Source organism: Bombina bombina, chromosome 5 (assembly GCF_027579735.1).
Source record: "Bombina bombina isolate aBomBom1 chromosome 5, aBomBom1.pri, whole genome shotgun sequence".
NCBI lineage: Eukaryota > Metazoa > Chordata > Amphibia > Anura > Bombinatoridae > Bombina > Bombina bombina.
The window spans coordinates 1,084,498,097-1,084,520,211 of record NC_069503.1 but is presented as its reverse complement, the minus strand read 5'-3'; the positions used below and the strand labels follow the sequence as shown (position 1 = coordinate 1,084,520,211).

General features: G+C 38.4%; 1 protein-coding gene across 4 annotated transcripts in view; it reads right to left on the bottom strand.

The window, feature by feature from the left end:
- PHF20L1 (PHD finger protein 20 like 1) overlaps positions 1-22,115 on the bottom strand; it is a 584,626-nt gene that overhangs the window by 492,766 nt on the left and 69,745 nt on the right. For 2 of the 4 annotated variants that reach the window (XM_053715368.1, XM_053715369.1), the window contains exon 3: positions 3,550-3,721. The exons of the other annotated variants lie outside the window; for them this stretch is intronic. In XM_053715368.1, coding sequence (XP_053571343.1) covers positions 3,550-3,721 — 172 coding nt within the window. The remainder of the gene's footprint in view (positions 1-3,549; positions 3,722-22,115) is intronic. 4 annotated transcript variants of the gene reach the window in all.

Below are 22,115 nucleotides of genomic sequence, written 5' to 3'. Positions count from 1 at the left end.
AATATAATGATATTGTTTTAGTTAAATAAAGCTGGTAATCATTTTTTCTCCTTTCAATAAAGTACAGCTGAAAAGTTAATCAAATTAAACTGGAGATAGTTCACCTCCCAATTATTTTATTGATTTCAGTGTTCTATGTATTTCTAATGGTATATAACCAAATCAGTAATTGTATGACATAGCTGGAAAAATAATCTGAAAAGTTATTATTCTAAAAATGAAACCTTTATGTAGAAAACCATGATTTAAATTGAGTCTTACTGCTAGTGATTTTAATTGAGATATAAATCAAATCCATCCTGAATAAAAGTACAAAAAAAATGTCATCATATACAGCAGTTTCAACAATGATTATCTTTAGAGAGAACTCCATAATATTCTATTTAGGAACCTAAACACACAATCTGATATCTATGGATTACCAGGTTGATTAAATCATTTTATGATTACAAAAACAAACAGGAGATGCAGTCCTGATACAAAACGTATGAACTGGTATGTAAACGAAGGTAACTTAAAAACATGTATGATGGAAACAAGAATAAACACCAAATGCAACATGTTTTTAAAACAGCTATTACATCAATTAACACAACGCAACAAGTGTATTCCAGTCAACAAAAACACAAATGCACCTAGAGAGCAGAATATTTACATAGAAGAATTTTTTTAATTTTAAAAATGTACTATAAAAAAGGTATGAAGATTATACAGAGCGTCCTTAGCCAAAGATACTGTACCAAAATTACAAAACGTAAGGGTCTGAAGAATAAATGTGCTTCCTTTTTTTTGTGGTTTACATCGAAGCAGGATATAGCTACAGTTTGTATAAGATTTGTATACAAACCTACACTTAGTAACCTACATTTTAAAACTGTTGACTATAAAAACAAAATGCATGATTTATAGACTATTTAAATCTCGCATGCTGCAATATATGTTAATTATGTGTGTAAAACATTTCTTTAAAGGGCCAGTAAACCTAGCAAATAATGTTATATAATTCTGCAATGAAAACAGAACGCCGCTCCTGGCTCTACTGAGCGGGTCTGTTTTCTTCTCCAAAGCGCATCTGAGCATGCTGTCTAATCACAGCCGGCCCGATCGCGCTATTAAACTCAATGTAGCTCGCTCCCGCTACCAGACTGAGCTACATTGTGTTTAATAGCACGATCCCCCGCTCTGTGTCTAGACAGCATGCCCGCGATGCGCTTTGGAGAAGAAAACAGACCCGCTCAGTAGACCCAGGAGCGGCATTCTGTTTTCTTTGCAACATATCTATTTAACCCTTCACTTTAGAAATCTGGCGCTAAGCTAATGTTATAGAATTCTGCACTATGTGCAGAATTATATAACATTATTTGCTAGGTTTACTGGCTCTTTAAGGGCCTAATCAAGCAAAAAATTTGAAAAACACACATTTAGCCTCACTGGGACAGTCTTGGTGCAGTCACCAAAGAAAATGGGATGTCCCTGTGAGTAGCGAGCGGTCTCCCACAGAAATAATGAGAGCTCTCTACTACGTGAAAATTTGCAGTGGAAGACAAAGTACACAGGGAGAACCCGGCATATGTTTAACCTTTAATATTACACCTAATACCAATCAAATGACACGGTTTTCAGTGCACTGTACCTTAAATTTGCTGTTATTTTGTATGCATAGGTTTCCCTATCAAAATAATTAGTATTTTGAGGTATTTTAATAAAAGCTCACAACCTATTAATTTGCACAAAAAACAAGGGGGGGGGGGAAGGATTTGTAGAGCGAAAATGTTTACAAAATGAAGCTTGGATTTGAGAGACAAATTTCATACACGCCCATGAATCAGCCCATTTTAGGATAAAAAACAAACAATTACGCTTTGTATTTTGTACTTATAGGTACACATTTCTGTGCGTTTTTCCACATCCTGTTTACTTAAGTTTATGCTGTGCAAATTTAAACAAGATTTATTCCTAATTTACATACAAATTTTATGTTTTTGATAAAAGTATGATTTTAGGTAAACAATTTTGTTATGTTTTTTTAATGTACCTTAAAGGGATATGAAACCCAATTTTTTCTCACGATTCAGATAGAGCATGCGATTTTAAACAAATTATCGATTTTTCTTTGTTCTCTTGATATCTTTTTGTTGAAAAGCAGGGAAGTAAGCTTAGGAGCTGGCCCATTTCTGGAACACTATATTGCAGCAGTTTTGCAAAAATGTTATCCAATTGCAAGTACAGTAGATGGCAGCACTATTTCCTGCAATGTAGTGCTCCAGGCAACTACCTAGGTATCTCATTAACGCAGAATTTAATAGGAACCAAGCAAATTTGATAATAGAAGTAAATTGGAACATTTTTAAAAATGGTATCCTCTGTCTGAATCGCAATTTTAGGGTTTCATATCCCTTTAACAATACAATTTATTTGTGTGAATGGTTCAATTATTTGTTTTGTATGATTTTTAAAATTATGATTTTCGCTGCGCACTTTTTGTAATGTATGCATCTCCTTCCCGTATAAAATTGAAATATTAGCGAGACACCCTGGGTAAAATGTGGCTTTAGATAATTATACCATGGAAGAAGAAGTACTGGGGAAAATTCTTAAATAGTCTCGCCAGCCCAGAGACCTTTAAAACATCAGGCCCTTTTTCTTTAAGTTATCATAGGACACATATACTTGTTTATCAGATGTATCACTTTCATACAGCACCCCAGAATATACTAGTGTTTAAAATGTTAGCAAGAGTTAAAGGGACAGTCTTCTCCAAAAATGTTATTGTTTAAAAAGGATAGATAATCCCTTTATTACCCATTCCCGAGTTTTGCATAACCAGCGCGGTTATATTAATATACTTTTTACCTGTGAGATTACCTTGTATCTAAGCCTCTGCAGACTGCCCCCCCCCACCTCATTTCAGTTCTTTTGACAGACTTGGATTATATCCAATCAGTGCTGACTCATGAATAACTCCATGGTAGTGAGCACAATGTTATCTATTTGGCACACATGAACTAGCAGTGTCTTGCTGTGAAAAGCTATAAAATGAGGCTGCCTGTAGTGGCTAAGAGACAGGTAGAAATTCAGAGGTTAAAAGGTTATAAAGTATAGTAATATAATAACGTTGGTTGTGTTGGAGAATAGGTAGTAAAGGAGTTATCGTTCTTTTTTTAAAAAAAAAATTGGAGTAGACTGTTCCTTTAATTGGTTTTGCTATTGACAGCCTGTTAGAAGTGTTGGAGGCAAAAAAATATTAGCAATTGTAGCCTCACATGCAAATATTCCCCATTCATACTTGCTGGTAAGATCTCATGAATCTAAATCATTCATAATTAATGAATCATCATAATAAATAAATAAACTAATTAAAAAAAGGCATATTTTGTGCATTGTGATACACATTTTATTTATGCACATTCTACAACAAAACTGGAAAACAATACATAAAATCAGAAGAACAAATCATGACAATTTTTTTTTTTTTTTTAAACAAAACCATTTATTTTATAGCATAGCTTTGTACAGGAAAAAAAGTGCAAAATGAGGTAATGCACTTACAAAGATCTCTTCATCATCCTTCAGACCTTCTTTCCTCAAAGCAGGCTGCTCAAGAGGGCGGATACGGTTACTGTCCCAATGTATCCACTCGTCATATCGGCTACTCCATCGTTCAAAATGGATCAACATTTTCCCCTCCTCATAATCTATTTTCTCTATTTTGGATGTGTACCTGCATTGAAATAATAATAATAAAAAACTGAAGCAAACAGTTAAGGGGGCAAATACAAAAATTGGTATTCGATATACTAATAGCAAAATTTAGGATAATGTGAGATTCATTTGGTTACGTCCATTTAAAAAAATTGCTTGCAATGAAGGAAAGAAAGAATTCAGAAATAAAGAACACACATTTGATACTTACAATAATTCTGTTGCTTCAAACTTGAACTAACATCGTATATTTTGAATAGCTTTGTATCTTCCTAGAGTAGGTAGAAAACTCACAAAATTATTCACAGTAACTCCTCCTCTTGTACATAACCCTAGCAAAGCTAGGACCTATTTGGACTCTGGAATAGAGATCAAGCATGCAACCACGCAAGAGGTATGTTGGTAACCATTCTTGAATTTAGAATACCTGTTATTTCATATTCACTTGATCTCATTTATGTTGAACAAGTAGGTTAGTGCTAGAATATCTACACAAAAAAACAAAAACAAACTGTAAGCGGAACACTCCACAGACAAGAAACGTCCTGAGACCCTGATGGTCAGAGAAAAATTCAGTGTAACCAAATACTGCGATACATGAAATAATGACTACTGAAAGTTTTTGTCTGTTATATGGGTTTCCATCAACGGATTAAATGTATAGTGTAATCTAAAGGTTCAAAACAAATAGGCATGAAGCTGACCTTCTGGCTCTGCCCTGGTTAAGTAGGACTTGCTTTTCAGACAGTTTTTCTGGAAGGACAGAATCACACTCCAGTTCAATGGTTTTCTGTCTTAGGTTTGTTTCATTACTAAGAGCTTGAGTTTTTGCACTGACTGTTTTGCAACTAAATACTGGATTAAAAAAAAGGGAATTTCCGATAAGGTGATTTAAATCTTGTTACATGATTTGTGAGCTGGAATTGGTCAAGATTCATTACTGGATTTGTGTCAGTTCTGACTAGTTGTGTTGTATGGAGGGAAAACCCTCCAATGAGCTTCTGAATAACAGATCTTGAAGTATTTATAAGTTGGCATGATATGGGAATATATATAGGTTCTGTGAAGGCTTCTTCAATTTCAGCTTTGTTTTGTTGGACTATTGGTCGGCACTCTAATATTTTTACATTCTACCTTTCTCTTGAAAGTCTTGTTTAAAAAAGAAACTCATTACGTTACGATAGGAATTAGGATCTTCGCATATTACAAATTTGTGTTCCATATCTTTACAGGTAATTTTGCTAGGGATCTTTACAAAGCAAGGTGAGCTTGGTGCCATAATTGTCAAAATAATGAAAACATTGGAATATAACCACTGGCCCTAGAGGAGGGACAAAACAAAAACTTGATTCACAAGATTTTAAACAGGTAAAAAAAAAAGAAAAAACTTCTATCATTTGCTGGTTTCAAAAGAACCACAAAAAATGAAGGAGGCTTGATATTGTCTATCATGTAAACCATACTTTTGACAAACTTGAAAGCCATGTTCAGTAATAGTCTCAGACTGCTTTCTAAGAGCGGAGACTACATGGACTGGCCTGAACATCTGGCTGGACTTGACTTGGGAAGTTCCCAGAGAACGGAGATTGTATTAGTTGAACTTGCACTTATACGGATATCTCTTTAAAGGCATATGAAACCCACATTTTTTTTTCCTTTAAGGATTCAGATAAAGCATGCAATTTTAAGCAACTATCTAATTTACTCATATTATCAAATTTTCTTCGTTGTCTTGATATCTTTGCTTGAAAAAGCAGGAATTTAAGCTTAGGCGCAAGCCTATTTTTGGTTCACAACATGGGCAGCACTTGCTGATTGGGTGTAGGGTGCTGAACCAAAAATAAGCCAGCTCCTACGCTTACATTCCTGCCTTTCCAAATAAGCTTTTTTGTTAATAAATGTGCATACAGCACACAACATTCAGACGGTAAAACAGTTTTTCTTACAAGCCTGGTCTTTCTGGACAGAAGGAAGGAAGCACAATATCCTGAAGTTTATGGAAGTCAGAGACAACCGTGGGTTAAACTTTATGCACAGTCCGTAAAATAACCTTATACTGATGGAAAATAAGTTATTTAATAAAAATATCTTTAACTGAAAGGGCTTGAAGTTTAGAGACACATCTAGCAGACATGATGGCCACCAGTAAAATGGTCTTCAGAGTTAAAAAACAAAATTAAAGTTCTCACAAAAGCTCAAAAGGTGATTCCAGCAAGACATCCAAAACTAGGGGAAGATCCCAAGATGGCACTGAAGGTCTACTTGAAGGATAAATGTGTCAATTTTTAAAAAAAAATTGAATAACCAAAAGGCTCCTGATCTCACTTCACTCCAGATATTGCTGAAATAGGTGAGAGACCAGAACCTTGAGAATTCTTGTCCCAAGAGAAAACCATCATGTCCAAAATCAAGTAGGAGAGACAAGCCAAATGATGCCATAGAAGCATTATGTTGAATCATCCAAGAGGGGGAAAAAAATATCCCAAACTCAAAAATAGATTTTGGAAGTAAACCCCTTCCTGGCTTGCAAAATGGTTTAGACAACAGGACCTGAAATATTTATCTGTTGAAGTAGAGTGAGCTCAGCAACCATGCCGTTAAATTGAACTGCTGAGGATTCGGATGTACTACTGGACTTTCATATAGAATTTCCCATGAGACTGAAAGAGGCCATGGAGCAAGAACTGCCAATCCTTGCACCAGTGAAATCCAAGGCCTGCGTGGTCAGAATGGAAGGATTACAATGAAGGTAGCTGTCTCCTTTTGAATCCTTCTCAATAGATAAGGAATCAGAGGGAAAATATGTTTATGAAAATTCTTGAAGCTGTAGAAATGCCAAGGGGAAGCACTAAAAATTAGAAGATACTGTCTCCAACCGTGAATCTTAAAAACGTTCTGTGGGATTCTACAATTGGAATTGAAAATATGCATTCTTCAGATCGACTGATAGAAGAAATGTTTGGGGACATCAGATTTACGACTGAAAGAACAGTTTCCAAATTGAAACTTTGAACTCTTTGGAAAGAATTTAAAGTTTGTGGATCCAGAAATGGCCTCCAAGAGCGGTCCTTTTATACCAGGAAAAGAGGAAAGTAAAACCCCTGAAACGTTAGATGAGCGGAAATCTGCTGTATAACACCTTCAAAAGCTTGCTGGTAAACTGGTGAATAGCTTCTAACTTAAAAAATATTCTGGGAGTGATGATCTTATCAAGTGAGGTAGACAGGGTATTTTCTTGAACTTCAAAAATATCCTCTTTGGAGAAGGATGAGAACCCATTTGTCTGAAATGCTGGATGCCCAGACCTCTTGGAATTTAGAAAGTCTGTCTCCAAGCAGGAAAGTCTGGGCTGCAAACATCATTGTTTCTTTGCCTGATGGACCTACTATGTCCTCTTCCTATGGCCTGGGAATTAGACCTCCAATCTTGTAGACTAAATGCATCTCCCATAGGGGAGTATTTATAATTCTAGTACTGAGAATGCTAGCTGTGCGCAAAACAGAATTTATGCTTACCTGATAAATTACTTTCTCCAACGGTGTGTCCGGTCCACGGCGTCATCCTTACTTGTGGGATATTCTCTTCCCCAACAGGAAATGGCAAAGAGTCCCAGCAAAGCTGGTCACATGATCCCTCCTAGGCTCCGCCCACCCCAGTCATTCGACCGACGAACAGGAGGAAATATATATAGGAGAAACCATATGATACCGTGGTGACTGTAGTTAGAGGAAATAATTCATCAGACCTGATTAAAAAACCAGGGCGGGCCGTGGACCGGACACACCGTTGGAGAAAGTAATTTATCAGGTAAGCATAAATTCTGTTTTCTCCAACATTGGTGTGTCCGGTCCACGGCGTCATCCTTACTTGTGGGAACCAATACCAAAGCTTTAGGACACAGATGAAGGGAGGGAGCAAATCAGGTCACCTAAATGGAAGGCACCACGGCTTGCAAAACCTTTCTCCCAAAAATAGCCTCCGAAGAAGCAAAAGTATCAAATTTGTAAAATTTGGCAAAAGTGTGCAGTGAAGACCAAGTCGCTGCCTTACATATCTGGTCAACAGAAGCCTCGTTCTTGAAGGCCCATGTGGAAGCCACAGCCCTAGTGGAGTGAGCTGTGATTCTTTCAGGAGGCTGCCGTCCGGCAGTCTCATAAGCCAATCGGATAATGCTTTTAAGCCAAAAGGAAAGAGAGGTAGAAGTCGCTTTTTGACCTCTCCTTTTACCAGAATAAACAACAAACAAGGAAGATGTTTGTCTGAAATCTTTAGTAGCCTCTAAATAGAATTTTAGAGCACGGACTACGTCCAAATTGTGTAACAAACGTTCCTTCTTTGAAACTGGATTCAGACACAAAGAAGGTACAACTATCTCCTGGTTAATATTTTTGTTGGAAACAACTTTCGGAAGAAAACCAGGCTTAGTACGCAAAACCACCTTATCTGCATGGAACACCAGATAGGGCGGAGAACACTGCAGAGCAGATAACTCTGAAACTCTTCTAGCAGAAGAAATTGCAACCAAAAACAAAACTTTCCAAGATAATAACTTAATATCTACGGAATGTAAGGGTTCAAACGGAACCCCTTGAAGAACTGAAAGAACTAGATTTAGACTCCAGGGAGGAGTCAAAGGTCTGTAAACAGGCTTGATCCTAACCAGAGCCTGAACAAATGCTTGAACATCTGGCACAGCTGCCAGTCTTTTGTGAAGTAAAACAGATAAAGCAGAGATCTGTCCCTTCAGAGAACTTGCAGATAATCCTTTCTCCAAACCTTCTTGTAGAAAGGATAGAATCTTAGGAATTTTTATATTGTTCCATGGGAATCCTTTAGATTCACACCAACAGATATATTTTTTCCATATTTTATGGTAAATTTTTCTAGTTACAGGCTTTCTAGCCTGAATCAGAGTATCTATTACAGAATCTGAAAACCCACGCTTTGATAAAATCAAGCGTTCAATCTCCAAGCCGTCAGTTGGAGGGAAACCAGATTCGGATGTTTGAATGGACCCTGAACAAGAAGGTCCTGTCTCAAAGGTAGCTTCCATGGTGGAGCCGATGACATATTCACCAGGTCTGCATACCAAGTCCTGCGTGGCCACGCAGGAGCTATCAAGATCACCGAGGCCCTCTCCTGATTGATCCTGGCTACCAGCCTGGGGATGAGAGGAAACGGTGGGAATACATAAGCTAGGTTGAAGGTCCAAGGTGCTACTAGTGCATCTACTAGGGTCGCCTTGGGATCCCTGGATCTGGACCCGTAGCAAGGAACCTTGAAGTTCTGATGAGACGCCATCAGATCCATGTCTGGAATGCCCCATAATTGAGTTATTTGGGCAAAGATTTCCGGATGGAGTTCCCACTCCCCCGGATGGAATGTCTGACGACTCAGAAAATCCGCTTCCCAATTTTCCACTCCTGGGATGTGGATCGCAGACAAGTGGCAGGAGTGATCCTCCGCCCATTGAATTATCTTGGTCACTTCTTTCATCGCCAGGGAAGCCCTTGTTCCCCCCTGATGATTGATATATGCAACGGTCGTCATGTTGTCTGACTGAAACCTTATGAATTTGGCCTTTGCTAGTTGAGGCCAAGCTCTGAGAGCATTGAATATCGCTCTCAGTTCCAGAATGTTTATCGGGAGAAGAGACTCTTCCCGAGACCATAGACCCTGAGCTTTCAGGGATTCCCAGACCGCGCCCCAGCCCACTAGGCTGGCGTCGGTCGTGACAATGACCCACTCTGGTCTGCGGAAGCTCATTCCCTGTGACAGATTGTCCAGGGTCAGCCACCAACGGAGTGAATCTCTGGTCTTTTGATCTACTTGAATCGTCGGAGACAAGTCTGTATAATCCCCATTCCACTGTCTGAGCATGCACAGTTGTAATGGTCTTAGATGAATTCGTGCAAAAGGAACTATGTCCATTGTTGCAACCATCAATCCTATTACTTCCATGCACTGCGCTATGGAAGGACGAGGAACAGAATGAAGTACTTGACAAGAGCTTAGAAGTTTTGATTTTCTGACCTCTGTCAGAAAAATCCTCATTTCTAAGGAATCTATTATTGTTCCCAAGAAGGGAACTCTTGTTGACGGGGACAGAGAACTTTTTTCTTTGTTCACCTTCCATCCGTGAGATCTGAGAAAGGCTAGGACGATGTCCGTATGAGCCTTTGCTTTTGACAGGGACGACGCTTGAATCAGGATGTCGTCCAAGTAAGGTACTACTGCAATGCCCCTTGGTCTTAGAACCGCTAGAAGGGACCCTAGTACCTTTGTGAAAATCCTTGGAGCAGTGGCTAATCCAAATGGAAGTGCCACAAACTGGTAATGCTTGTCCAGAAAAGCGAACCTTAGGAACTGATGATGTTCCTTGTGGATAGGAATATGTAGGTACGCATCCTTTAAATCCACGGTAGTCATAAATTGATTTTCCTGGATAGTAGGTAGGATCGTTCGAATAGTTTCCATTTTGAACGATGGTACCCTGAGAAATTTGTTTAGGATCTTTAGATCCAAAATTGGTCTGAATGTTCCCTCTTTTTTGGGAACTATGAACAGATTGGAATAAAATCCCATTCCTTGTTCTCTTATTGGAACTGGATGTATCACTCCCATCTTTAACAGGTCTTCTACACAATGTAAGAATGCCTGTCTCTTTATTTGGTTTGAAGATAATTGAGACCTGTGGAACCTTCCCCTTGGGGGTAGTTCCTTGAATTCCAGGAGATAACCTTGAGAAACTATTTCTAGCGCCCAAGGATCCTGAACATCTCTTGCCCAAGCCTGAGCAAAGAGAGAAAGTCTGCCCCCCACTAGATCCGGTCCCGGATCGGGGGCTATCCCTTCATGCTGTTTTGGTAGCAGTGGTAGGCTTCTTGGCCTGCTTACCCTTGTTCCAGCCTTGCATTGGTTTCCAGGCTGGTTTGGGTTGTGAAGTATTACCCTCTTGCTTAGAGGATACAGAATTAGAGACTGGTCCGTTTCTGCGAAAGGGACGAAAATTAGGCTTATTATTAGCCTTAAAAGACCTATCCTGTGGGAGGGCGTGGCCCTTTCCCCCAGTGATGTCTGAAATAATCTCTTTCAAATCAGGTCCAAATAATGTTTTACCTTTGAAAGGAATGTTAAGCAATTTTGTCTTGGAAGACACATCCGCTGACCAAGACTTTAGCCAAAGCACTCTGCGCGCCACGACAGCAAACCCTGAATTTTTCACCGCTAATCTAGCTAATTGCAAAGCGGCATCTAAAACAAAAGAGTTAGCCAATTTAAGTGCTTGAACTCTGTCCATAACCTCCTCATACGAAGATTCTTTACTGAGCGATTTTTCTAGTTCCTCGAACCAGAAACACGCTGCCGTAGTGACAGGAACAATGCATGAAATTGGTTGTAGAAGGTAACCTTGCTGTACAAAAATCTTTTTAAGCAAACCCTCTAATTTCTTATCCATAGGATCTTTGAAAGCACAACTATCTTCGATAGGAATAGTAGTGCGTTTGTTTAGAGTAGAAAGCGCCCCCTCGACCTTGGGGACTGTCTGCCATAAGTCCTTTCTGGGGTCGACTATAGGAAATAATTTCTTAAATATAGGGGGGGGGGAACAAAAGGTATGCCGGGCCTTTCCCACTCTTTATTTACTATGTCCGCCACCCGCTTGGGTATAGGAAAAGCGTCGGGGGGCACCGGAACCTCTAGGAACTTGTCCATCTTACATAATTTCTCTGGAATGACCAAATTGTCGCAATCATCCAGAGTAGATAACACCTCCTTAAGCAGTGCGCGGAGATGTTCTAATTTAAATTTAAATGTCACAACATCAGGTTCAGCTTGATGAGAAATTTTTCCTGAATCTGAAATTTCTCCATCAGACAAAACCTCCCTCATGGCCCCTTGAGATTGGTGTGAGGGTATGTCAGAACAGTTATCATCAGCGTCCTCTTGCTCTTCAGTGTTTAAAACAGAGCAATCGCGCTTTCTCTGATAAGTAGGCATTTTGGATAAAAGATTTGCTATGGAGTTATCCATTACAGCCGTTAATTGTTGCATGGTAATAAGTATTGGCGCACTAGATGTACTAGGGGCCTCCTGTGAGGGCATAACTGGTGTAGACACAGTAGGGGATGATGTAGTATCATGTTTACTCCCCTCATTTGAGGAATCATCTTGGGCAATATCATTATCTGTTGCATTACTGTCCTTACTTTGTTTGGACACTATGGCACAATTATCACATAAATTTAAATGGGGAGACACATTGGCTTTCATACATATAGAACATAGCTTATCTGATGGTACAGACATGTTAAACAGGCTTAAACTTGTCAACAAAGCACAAAAAACGTTTTAAAATAAAACCGTTACTGTCACTTTAAATTTCAAACTGAAAACACTTTATTACTGAATATGTGAAAAAGTATGAAGGAATTGTTCAAAATTCACCAAAATTTCACCACAGTGTCTTAAAGCATTAAAAGTATTGCACACCAAATTTCAGAGCTTTAACCCTTAAATTAACGGAACCGGAGCCGTTTTTACATTTAACCCCTATACAGTCCCAGAATGAGGCTCTGTCTATAACTAGAAAGGCCCCCATCTGAAAAAGGTGTCCAACACAGTGCCTGCCGTTTTTCTAAACGTTCCCCAAGATTATAATACCAATAATTAGTTAGAATCTGCATAATATGCCTAGTAAAGCAATTGTTTTAGCCCAGAAAAATGTCTACCAGTTTTTAAGCCCTTTTTGAAGCCCTTTATTCTTTTGTGTTTAACTAAGAAAATGGCTTACCGGTCCCCATGAGGGGAAATGACAGCCTTCCAGCATTACATGGTCTTGTTAGAAATATGGCTAGTCATACCTTAAGCAGAAAAGACTGCTAACTGTTTCCCCCAACTGAAGTTACTTCATCTCAACAGTCCTGTGTGGAAACAGCAATCGATTTTAGTTACTGTCTGCTAAAAATCATCTTCCTCTCACAAACAGAAATCTTCATCCTTTTCTGTTTCAGAGTAAATAGTACATACCAGCACTATTTTAAAATAACAAACACTTGATAGAAGAATAAAACTACAAAAAACTCTTAACCATCTCCGTGGAGATGTTGCCTGTGCAACGGCAAAGAGAATGACTGGGGTGGGCGGAGCCTAGGAGGGATCATGTGACCAGCTTTGCTGGGACTCTTTGCCATTTCCTGTTGGGGAAGAGAATATCCCACAAGTAAGGATGACGCCGTGGACCGGACACACCAATGTTGGAGAAAGGAAGGGCTTCCACAAGCCCTAGATGCCTGTGGAAGAAAATGACTCTTGCCTCAAAAGGTATTCCTAGTAGGTTAACGTTGGAGCCAAGATCAGATCCCCAATGACAAAGCCATAACGCTCTTATAACCAGATTAGCAGTGGTCATTAAAAGGACATAAAACAAGTTGGGATAGAGACAAAATATAATATGTACTTTACCTGCAAATTTATACTGCAGTGGCTCACCATTAACCCTTTATTTTTAGTTTCTGAATTGTACAGATCTAACTCCCCTCACACATTTCCTTCTTGGGCTGTATCTATATCTATTGTGTTTTGGTAGAATGCATAGGGGATTATCTGCTGGATCATGCCTAGAAGCTGTGAACTCAGTTGAAATATGTCTGTGTCTAAACACTGATAAGGGGGGTGGAGTTGGCTTCTCTAGGCAGCTTAGCTATGTTATTCATTTTGCTTATTTTTGAAAACATTAAAATACTTGCCAGCAATTTTTAAACATTTTTTTATGCAAATTATTTTTAATTAAATTAGCCCTTTTAGGATATGCACAGATCTCAACCTGTTTTATTGCCAGATTGTCTGTGAAATCCGAACAAAACATTATACTTGCTGGCGATTTTAATCTAACACCAATACCATTATTAGATAGATTTTCACCTAATCAGAGATGTAGGCCCCGGCAGAAATCTAAGATTTTTTTCCAAATATGTAAATATCTTAAAGGGATACTGTACCCAATTTTTTTCTATTGTGATTCAGATAGAGCATGCAATTTTAAGCAACTTTCTAATTTACTCGTATTATCAAATTATTTTCATTCTCTTGGTATCTTTATTTAAAATGCAAGAATGTAAGTTTAGATGCCGGCCCATTTTTCTTGAACACACTGTGTTGTTCTTGTTGATTGGTGGGTAAATTCACCTACCAATAAACAAGTGCTTTCCATGGTTCTGAACCAAAACAATAACTTAGATGCCTTCTTTTTCAAATAAAGAAAGCGAGAGAACGAAGAAAAATTGATAATAGGAGTAAATTAGAAAGTTGTTTAAAATGTCATGGTCCATCTGAATCACGAAAGAAAACATTTGGGTTCAGTGTCTCTTTAAGTTACACGATATATGGTGTATTCATCACCCTGATAGAAAAAGTTATACCTGTGAATCGCGGGCTCATAGACCCTTCTCCAGGATTGACTTCTTAGTTTCCGACTCTCTTCTTAGAGATGATACCTGGACAGAGATTAATGAAATTGCTATATCGGACCACGCAGTATTATCAATGGCGATTGGTGCTAGACCGAACAAGACAGGTACTGGAAATAATTTTTATTTCCCAAAATATATGATAAATGATAAATCATTTCAAAATTGGATAAAGAATAAGTGGCGCGAATATAGACTTAATAACCATAGCTATGCTAACAACTATGAGGTGTTTTGGGAAGCGGCAAAAGCCTACTTAAGAGGTGAGATAAAACTTTATATGATTGTGGCCAAAAAAAAGGTTTAAGGCCCGTAACGTCCAATTGGCAAATACTATTTCTAGGGCCTACCAGAAGTATATAAATAGTCCACTTAGAAAACATTGGGATAAATATAGAATAGCCAGAGAAGAAAGAGACTTGTTTCACTGTTCAAAATCGATAAACGAAGAAGCCAGAATAAATGCTATCTATGGTGGTCGATATGGTAAGTCGGCTAAATACCTTGCTAGATTGGATAGGTCTAGGAAAAAGAATAATTTAATTGAAAATATTATTATGGAAGACCAGAATTATACCCAAGTCTACGATATTTCTGAGTTTTTTTTAAATTATTATAAGAGTATATACTCTGCTAAGTCAATAAATTCATAATCTAGTGAGACTTTCTGGAATAAGATTAATTGTCCAAAAATATCGATAGAGCAGGCTAATTTAATTAACGTCCCTATCTCCCCAGCTGAAGTCCTGAAGGCTATAGAGGAAGCTAAACTTGGCAAGGCCCCCGGGCCAGATCAACTCCCGGCAGAGTTCTACAGGTTGCTCAAGTCGGAAGTTGTCCTTATTTTGACTTGCTTATATAACGACTATTTTATCGAGCAAAAATCTAGGTCACGCTTTTTCTCGGCATCAACCATAACCCTTATTCTTAGGAATAGATATTAGGGAAACAATATACACATAACATGTCTGTGGTTTCCCACAGTCAATCGGATCAAGTGTGGAGACAACCTCAAGGAAAGATATTAAGAAGGTTATATAGACTAAATAAGTACAAGTAACATTTCCCACCCACACTAAGAGTGTATAACGGCATGTCTTCTCAAGAAAAGTTGAGCCAATGTAATTCACTATAATTAATATTTTTGTATTTAAGAGGCCAAACAATATCTCTCCTATATCATTAGGGTATTAAGTAGATTTTCTTCAGGAGTTTAAGCTATAGATAGATCTGTTCCAATGTGTTTCATCTGGCATATCCCTTATTATCACACATTATGTATATAGCACAATTCTCGAATATAAGTACGAGTAGCTAAACAATAACAGATAGAAGTAGTTACTGAAAGAGTGATAGGGTTAAGTACACAGCTGTAGGTGTTTAGCATTACCTGGGCATTAGAAGGAGGAATAGCGCATAATGTTTTTAACCAATTAGAAAAGATTCAGGTGTTCTTAAAGGCAGGGAACACAGACACACAACAGGCTATGATTACGGCTAACAGCCGAAACGCGTAAGCCCGTGTGCTGCGCTCTTTCCCCATACAAGTGGCTAGGCTGTCACATATTACTATTTTTGAATTTTTAAAAATATTCAATAAATCATCAAATTTTTATGGAGTGTGGTTTTGTCTCTTTTCTTTGGAATTTACATAAGCCGGTATACCACACTCCACTAATATCTTTATACCTGCTCCCGCTCACAATTGGATGTAGCTTTGCTTTTCAACCACAACCCAATATCTCTCAATGATGTCCAACGGAATCACCGGAACCTAATTAGGAGAAAAAGGCTTACCCGGAAGGTAGCGTTGGGCTGTCCAAGCTGCAGAGGGCTGGAGGAGTAGGAGCAGAGACCCAAATCGTAGGTCCACAGGCATCCGAATCCAGTTCCAGGAGCAGAGGCGGACACAGACCCCAGACGCAATACCCGGAACTACAGCCAATCACAGCAGACGGCGGACGCACACGCTGAAAGCGGTGACGTCACCACACACGAACGGAGCATCGACGAGAGTCAAGAGGCGAACGGAGGGTCACGGCTGAGTGGGTGAGTGAACCGAAGTGGGATTATACCCAACGGCGGTTCATTTCTTTATAATAAATACAAAAGAAAAGTTTTCCCACTATAGCAGAAAGTTACCAGATTTGACCCACAAAAGACCGACAAAATTGTTAATTACAGAAGTGGTTAACTCAGGGACTGTTTGGTTGCCATCTTTAAAAGCTAAAAAGTCATTTTCCAAGATACATGATTTTACATCCAATGGACATTGCTCTATATTAAGGGAATTGATTGTTTTTCCTGTGAGAGTTCCTACAGAGCTAGTGCCCCTTTTTACTGAACTCTTGTATTAGTTTACTATAGTGCCCACGGCGAAGCACTGGGAACTAGCTCTCATAAGTGTGTGGGGAGCAGGTTGTAATAAAATTAATAAAATGGACAGCAGCCAGCAGCAACAGTTTTTTGCTTTAATGCCTACAGCAGCCAGAAATATGAACACAATGGACTGTGACATGATTTTTTCAAATGATAAGGGGATTTTAACACTGAGTAGCTTATTTGATACCATGGAGAAGCAATTGCTAAAGGAGACCAGACTACAATGGGACTTATGGACATTAGACAGATATATGAGACTGAAAATGATACCGAGAGGTCTCAGAATCTTTAAATTTCCCACTTTTGAGGTGGATACTAACGACCATGAATTCATTGAGTCTTGGAATGAGATACTCTCAGAGTGTTCATCCAGGTTGATGTTAATGTTGGTAGAATATAAAGAAAAACAGTTAATAGAGACCAGAAAACAGATAGATGACACACAGCTAGAGATGAATAAGAGAAGAGAGGACACAGATTTCCAAAAGTTTGATGGCATTCTTAGAAATACAGTGGCTATTAACAAAAAAATGGTTATGGAGAATAAACACACTAAATATCTGAGAGATAAGTCAGACTATGAGAATAAAACAGTGTACATTTGGAACAGGAAACAGCGAGCTTCCAATAGATTTAGTAAACAGAATAGACAAAGAAAAAACAGGAATAAGAAAAACAGGAATAGTCAAAAAGCAGTGTCTTTCTCAGATAGTGCATCAGAAGGGGAAATGGGATATTCCTCTGAGGATAAATCCTCAGACAATGAGGAAATGCCAGTAGTTTATACAGGAATTTTGAAAAACACAAGTGAGAATACAGGGGGGGATACCATATCCGCCACGAAAGGAAAGCAAAAGAAAAAAATGACCTCTAAACAAGGGGAAACTAGGTACACACCGACAAATACAGAGAAACACAAGGCAGTAGCCAGTGAAATAGAACAGGTTTTTCCAATGGACACAGCAGTAAGGACAGTTCCCAGTGTAAACATGTCACAAGAGAGGTACAAATTGAGAGAGCAAAAGAAACAAACAAAGTACAAATAGGCAGTGTGATTAATTTGTCTAAGAAACAGTTAACTAAAACCCAATTTGATGTTTTGCAGTATGGATTATCCTTCTCACCTACCACAGACTTCAGTGTGTTCCAGACCATCATCGATGTTAACAAATTGGTGAGAAATTTAACATTAAAAAAACACTTTTCTGGTAGAGAAGACACTGAAGTCTCTGATTTTAGGGATGTAGAAACAGACACTGAGCGTATCAAAAAGAGTTTCCAGGAAACTTGTGATGAGGTAACATTGCAGAATCTACAGTTTGAGGCACACACGGAACAGGGTTATATTAATAAAGGCACTTGCTATAAACCCAAGTCTGTGTTTTATCCCATACAGGAAAGAGGGACCATCATAGAGACATTTTTTAATAGAGTGGAAAGAGACCTTATAGCACTCAAAGATAACACTGCTCCCACCAAACAAAATCTAAAAAAAGAAGAGAGGTTAGCATTAAAACAACTTCAAGATGACACAGAACTTGTCATCAAAAATGCAGATAAAGGAGGGACCGTGGTAGTTATGGACAGGGAGGTCTATGTTAAGGAGGCTTTAAGGCAACTGAGTGATGAAAGGAATTATCGAATTTTACATACAGATCCAACTGAGAAATTCAAGAGGGAACTGAGGCATCTATTGGATGAGGGGATGGAACAGGGGTGTATCGATCAAAAAACAATGGAATTTCTATTGGTAGATAACCCACGAACACCCCTGTTCCATCACCTACCCAAAGTCCATAAATCAATAGATGACATAAAAGGCCGTCCCATAGTTAGCGGGATAGGGTCCCTCTTAGAACCATTATCCCAGTGGCTTGACAGCATATTGCAGCCTATGGTGAAAAATTTACCCTCATACATCAAGGACACTAAACATGTCTTAAACATGATGGAAACACAAATATGGGACAAGGAGTACCACTGGATAACAGTAGATGCTGTATCCCTGTACTCCTCGATCCCTCATGAGGAAGGTTTGAGGGCTATTAAATTTTTTCTAAGAAATTACTCGGATTTTTCACTGGATTTTCAAGATTTTGCCCTCAGAGTTACTAGGTATCTTTTAACTCACAATTTTTTCCAGTTTCAGGATGTCTTCTATCTCCAAAGATGTGGAACTGCGATGGGGGCCAAGTTTGCCCCCTCGTATGCCAACCTATTTTTAGGTTGGTGGGAATTTTTCCACATCTTTGGAGATAGAAATATCTATAAAGATAGTATCGCCATGTATGGCAGATACATTGACGATCTCCTTTTTGTATGGAAGGGGGATCCTTCAGACATCTCAACATTCATAGAAACTCTCAATGACAATGATGTGGGCATGAGTTTTACTTTTGAATGTAATTCCACAGTAACCAACTATCTTGATCTCACCCTAAAAGGGGTAATTGGCGAAAAAGTAATCTCCAAAGTATATAAGAAACCCATCAGTGGTAATAAACTATTACACTACAGCAGCTGTCATCCTAGACACACAGCAGCTGCAGTAGCGAAAGGGGAATTCATTCGCCTAAAGAGAAACTGCTCGAATGACGAAGATTTTCGCCAGGAAACAGTTGCCCTTGAACAAAGGTTAAAAATGAGAGGGTACACACAGAAAATAATAACTAGAGCAAAAAAACAAGTTGAATTCAAGATGAGAGACTCCTTCCTCAGAGGAAAAAGTAACAATCAAAAACAGCAAGATAATTTTAAAGGGTTAACATTTGTTACAAACTACAGTGCCCAGTTTCCCGAAATTACCAATATAATAAAAAAGCATTTTCCCATTCTGGCAGCGGATGACAAATTGATCAATGTTGTCAAAAAGGGAGTTAGGTGCAGTTCAAGGAAGTGTCCTACTTTGGGGTCCTTGCTGTCTCCAACTGAACTTAAGTCCCAAACAAAACCTAGTAGTACCTGGTTGACTAGCAGAGGCATGTATAACTGTGGTCACAGAAAATGCAAGCCCTGCGAATATTTAGAAAAAACTAAGTCATTTAAGTCCCAGGTGACAGGAGAGGTCTTTCAGATAAACACCTGTATGAATTGTATGACAGAGAGTGTCATATATATGCTCACATGTCAAAAATGTAAAGTTCAGTATATTGGTCTCACTTCAAGGGACATTAAGACAAGAATAAGGGAGCATATATCCACAATCTCCAGAGGTAAATCCCAAACCCCCCTGGTTAAACACTTCACTGAGAGACACAATGGAGAAATAAACACATTAAGGTGGTGTGCTATAGAGGAAGTAAAAGTCCCTAAAAGGGGAGGTAATTTAGATAAACTCTTAGCAAGAAGGGAGATGTTCTGGGTTTTGAGACTCAGAACAAGACTCCCTGAGGGTCTCAATTCCAGGTATGATATTATCAACTATTGGGAATGATCTACCCCTATCATTCAATTCCAAGGGTTACATTACCCCATATACACCATTCATGCACTCATATTCATTATGATTACCCCAACATAGTTGCTAATTTATTTCTCTTTGTATCTCTAACAAAGTGTAGTTACATAAATAGGTTCTCTGACAAGTAGCATACATGTTAGATTAGCTTCTAGAAAAGGGTGAGGAATAGATATTAGGGAAACAATATACACATAACATGTCTGTGGTTTCCCACAGTCAATCGGATCAAGTGTGGAGACAACCTCAAGGAAAGATATTAAGAAGGTTATATAGACTAAATAAGTACAAGTAACATTTCCCACCCACACTAAGAGTGTATAACGGCATGTCTTCTCAAGAAAAGTTGAGCCAATGTAATTCACTATAATTAATATTTTTGTATTTAAGAGGCCAAACAATATCTCTCCTATATCATTAGGGTATTAAGTAGATTTTCTTCAGGAGTTTAAGCTATAGATAGATCTGTTCCAATGTGTTTCATCTGGCATATCCCTTATTATCACACATTATGTATATAGCACAATTCTCGAATATAAGTACGAGTAGCTAAACAATAACAGATAGGAGTAGTTACTGAAAGAGTGATAGGGTTAAGTACACAGCTGTAGGTGTTTAGCATTACCTGGGCATTAGAAGGAGGAATAGCGCATAATGTTTTTAACCAATTAGAAAAGATTCAGGTGTTCTTAAAGGCAGGGAACACAGACACACAACAGGCTATGATTACGGCTAACAGCCGAAACGCGTAAGCCCGTGTGCTGCGCTCTTTCCCCATACAAGTGGCTAGGCTGTCACATATTACTATTTTTGAATTTTTAAAAATATTCAATAAATCATCAAATTTTTATGGAGTGTGGTTTTGTCTCTTTTCTTTGGAATAAATATAGAATAGCCAGAGAAGAAAGAGACTTGTTTCACTGTTCAAAATCGATAAACGAAGAAGCCAGAATAAATGCTATCTATGGTGGTCGATATGGTAAGTCGGCTAAATACCTTGCTAGATTGGATAGGTCTAGGAAAAAGAATAATTTAATTGAAAATATTATTATGGAAGACCAGAATTATACCCAAGTCTACGATATTTCTGAGTTTTTTTTAAATTATTATAAGAGTATATACTCTGCTAAGTCAATAAATTCATAATCTAGTGAGACTTTCTGGAATAAGATTAATTGTCCAAAAATATCGATAGAGCAGGCTAATTTAATTAACGTCCCTATCTCCCCAGCTGAAGTCCTGAAGGCTATAGAGGAAGCTAAACTTGGCAAGGCCCCCGGGCCAGATCAACTCCCGGCAGAGTTCTACAGGTTGCTCAAGTCGGAAGTTGTCCTTATTTTGACTTGCTTATATAACGACTATTTTATCGAGCAAAAATCTAGGTCACGCTTTTTCTCGGCATCAACCATAACCCTTATTCTTAAAAAAGACAAAAATCCAACAGACCCTGGGTCCTACAAACCTATCTCTCTGCTGGACACAGACTATAAACTTCTCACTTCAATAATAGCTAATCGATTAAAAGAACCCCTTCAAGAAGTTATTCACCCGGATCAAACGGGGTTCATAATTTAAAGGTCTCCCACCAAAAATATCCGAAAAACATATGATACTAGGATATTTTTAGAATAAATTACATAATGGTAACTTCTCCACTCAAATATGATCTAGCTATGGTTATGGTTGATGCCGAGAAGGCCTTCGATTCTATAATCTGGGAACATTTATATAATGCTCTGTCAAATTTTGGTTTCCTCGGGAACCTGATAAACATTGTTAAGAGTATATACAATTATCCGATCTCTTCTATATTGGTTAATAATATCCAAACATCTTTTTTCAAAGATCTTTTTTCAAATTAGAGAAAGGAACGCGGCAGGGATGCCCACTTTCCCCCCTTCTTTTTAAAATAGCAATCGAGTCTTTAGCAATTTATTTAAGACTGGGCGCCCAAAAATGTGTCTTATCACTTTATGCCGATGACTTACTACTATACTTTAAAAAGACTGATATAAATATTCCAATAGCCTTTAGAGCATTAGATCTTTTCAGTACAATATCAGGATACAAGGTGAACACTACTAAATCAGAGATTCTCTGGATAC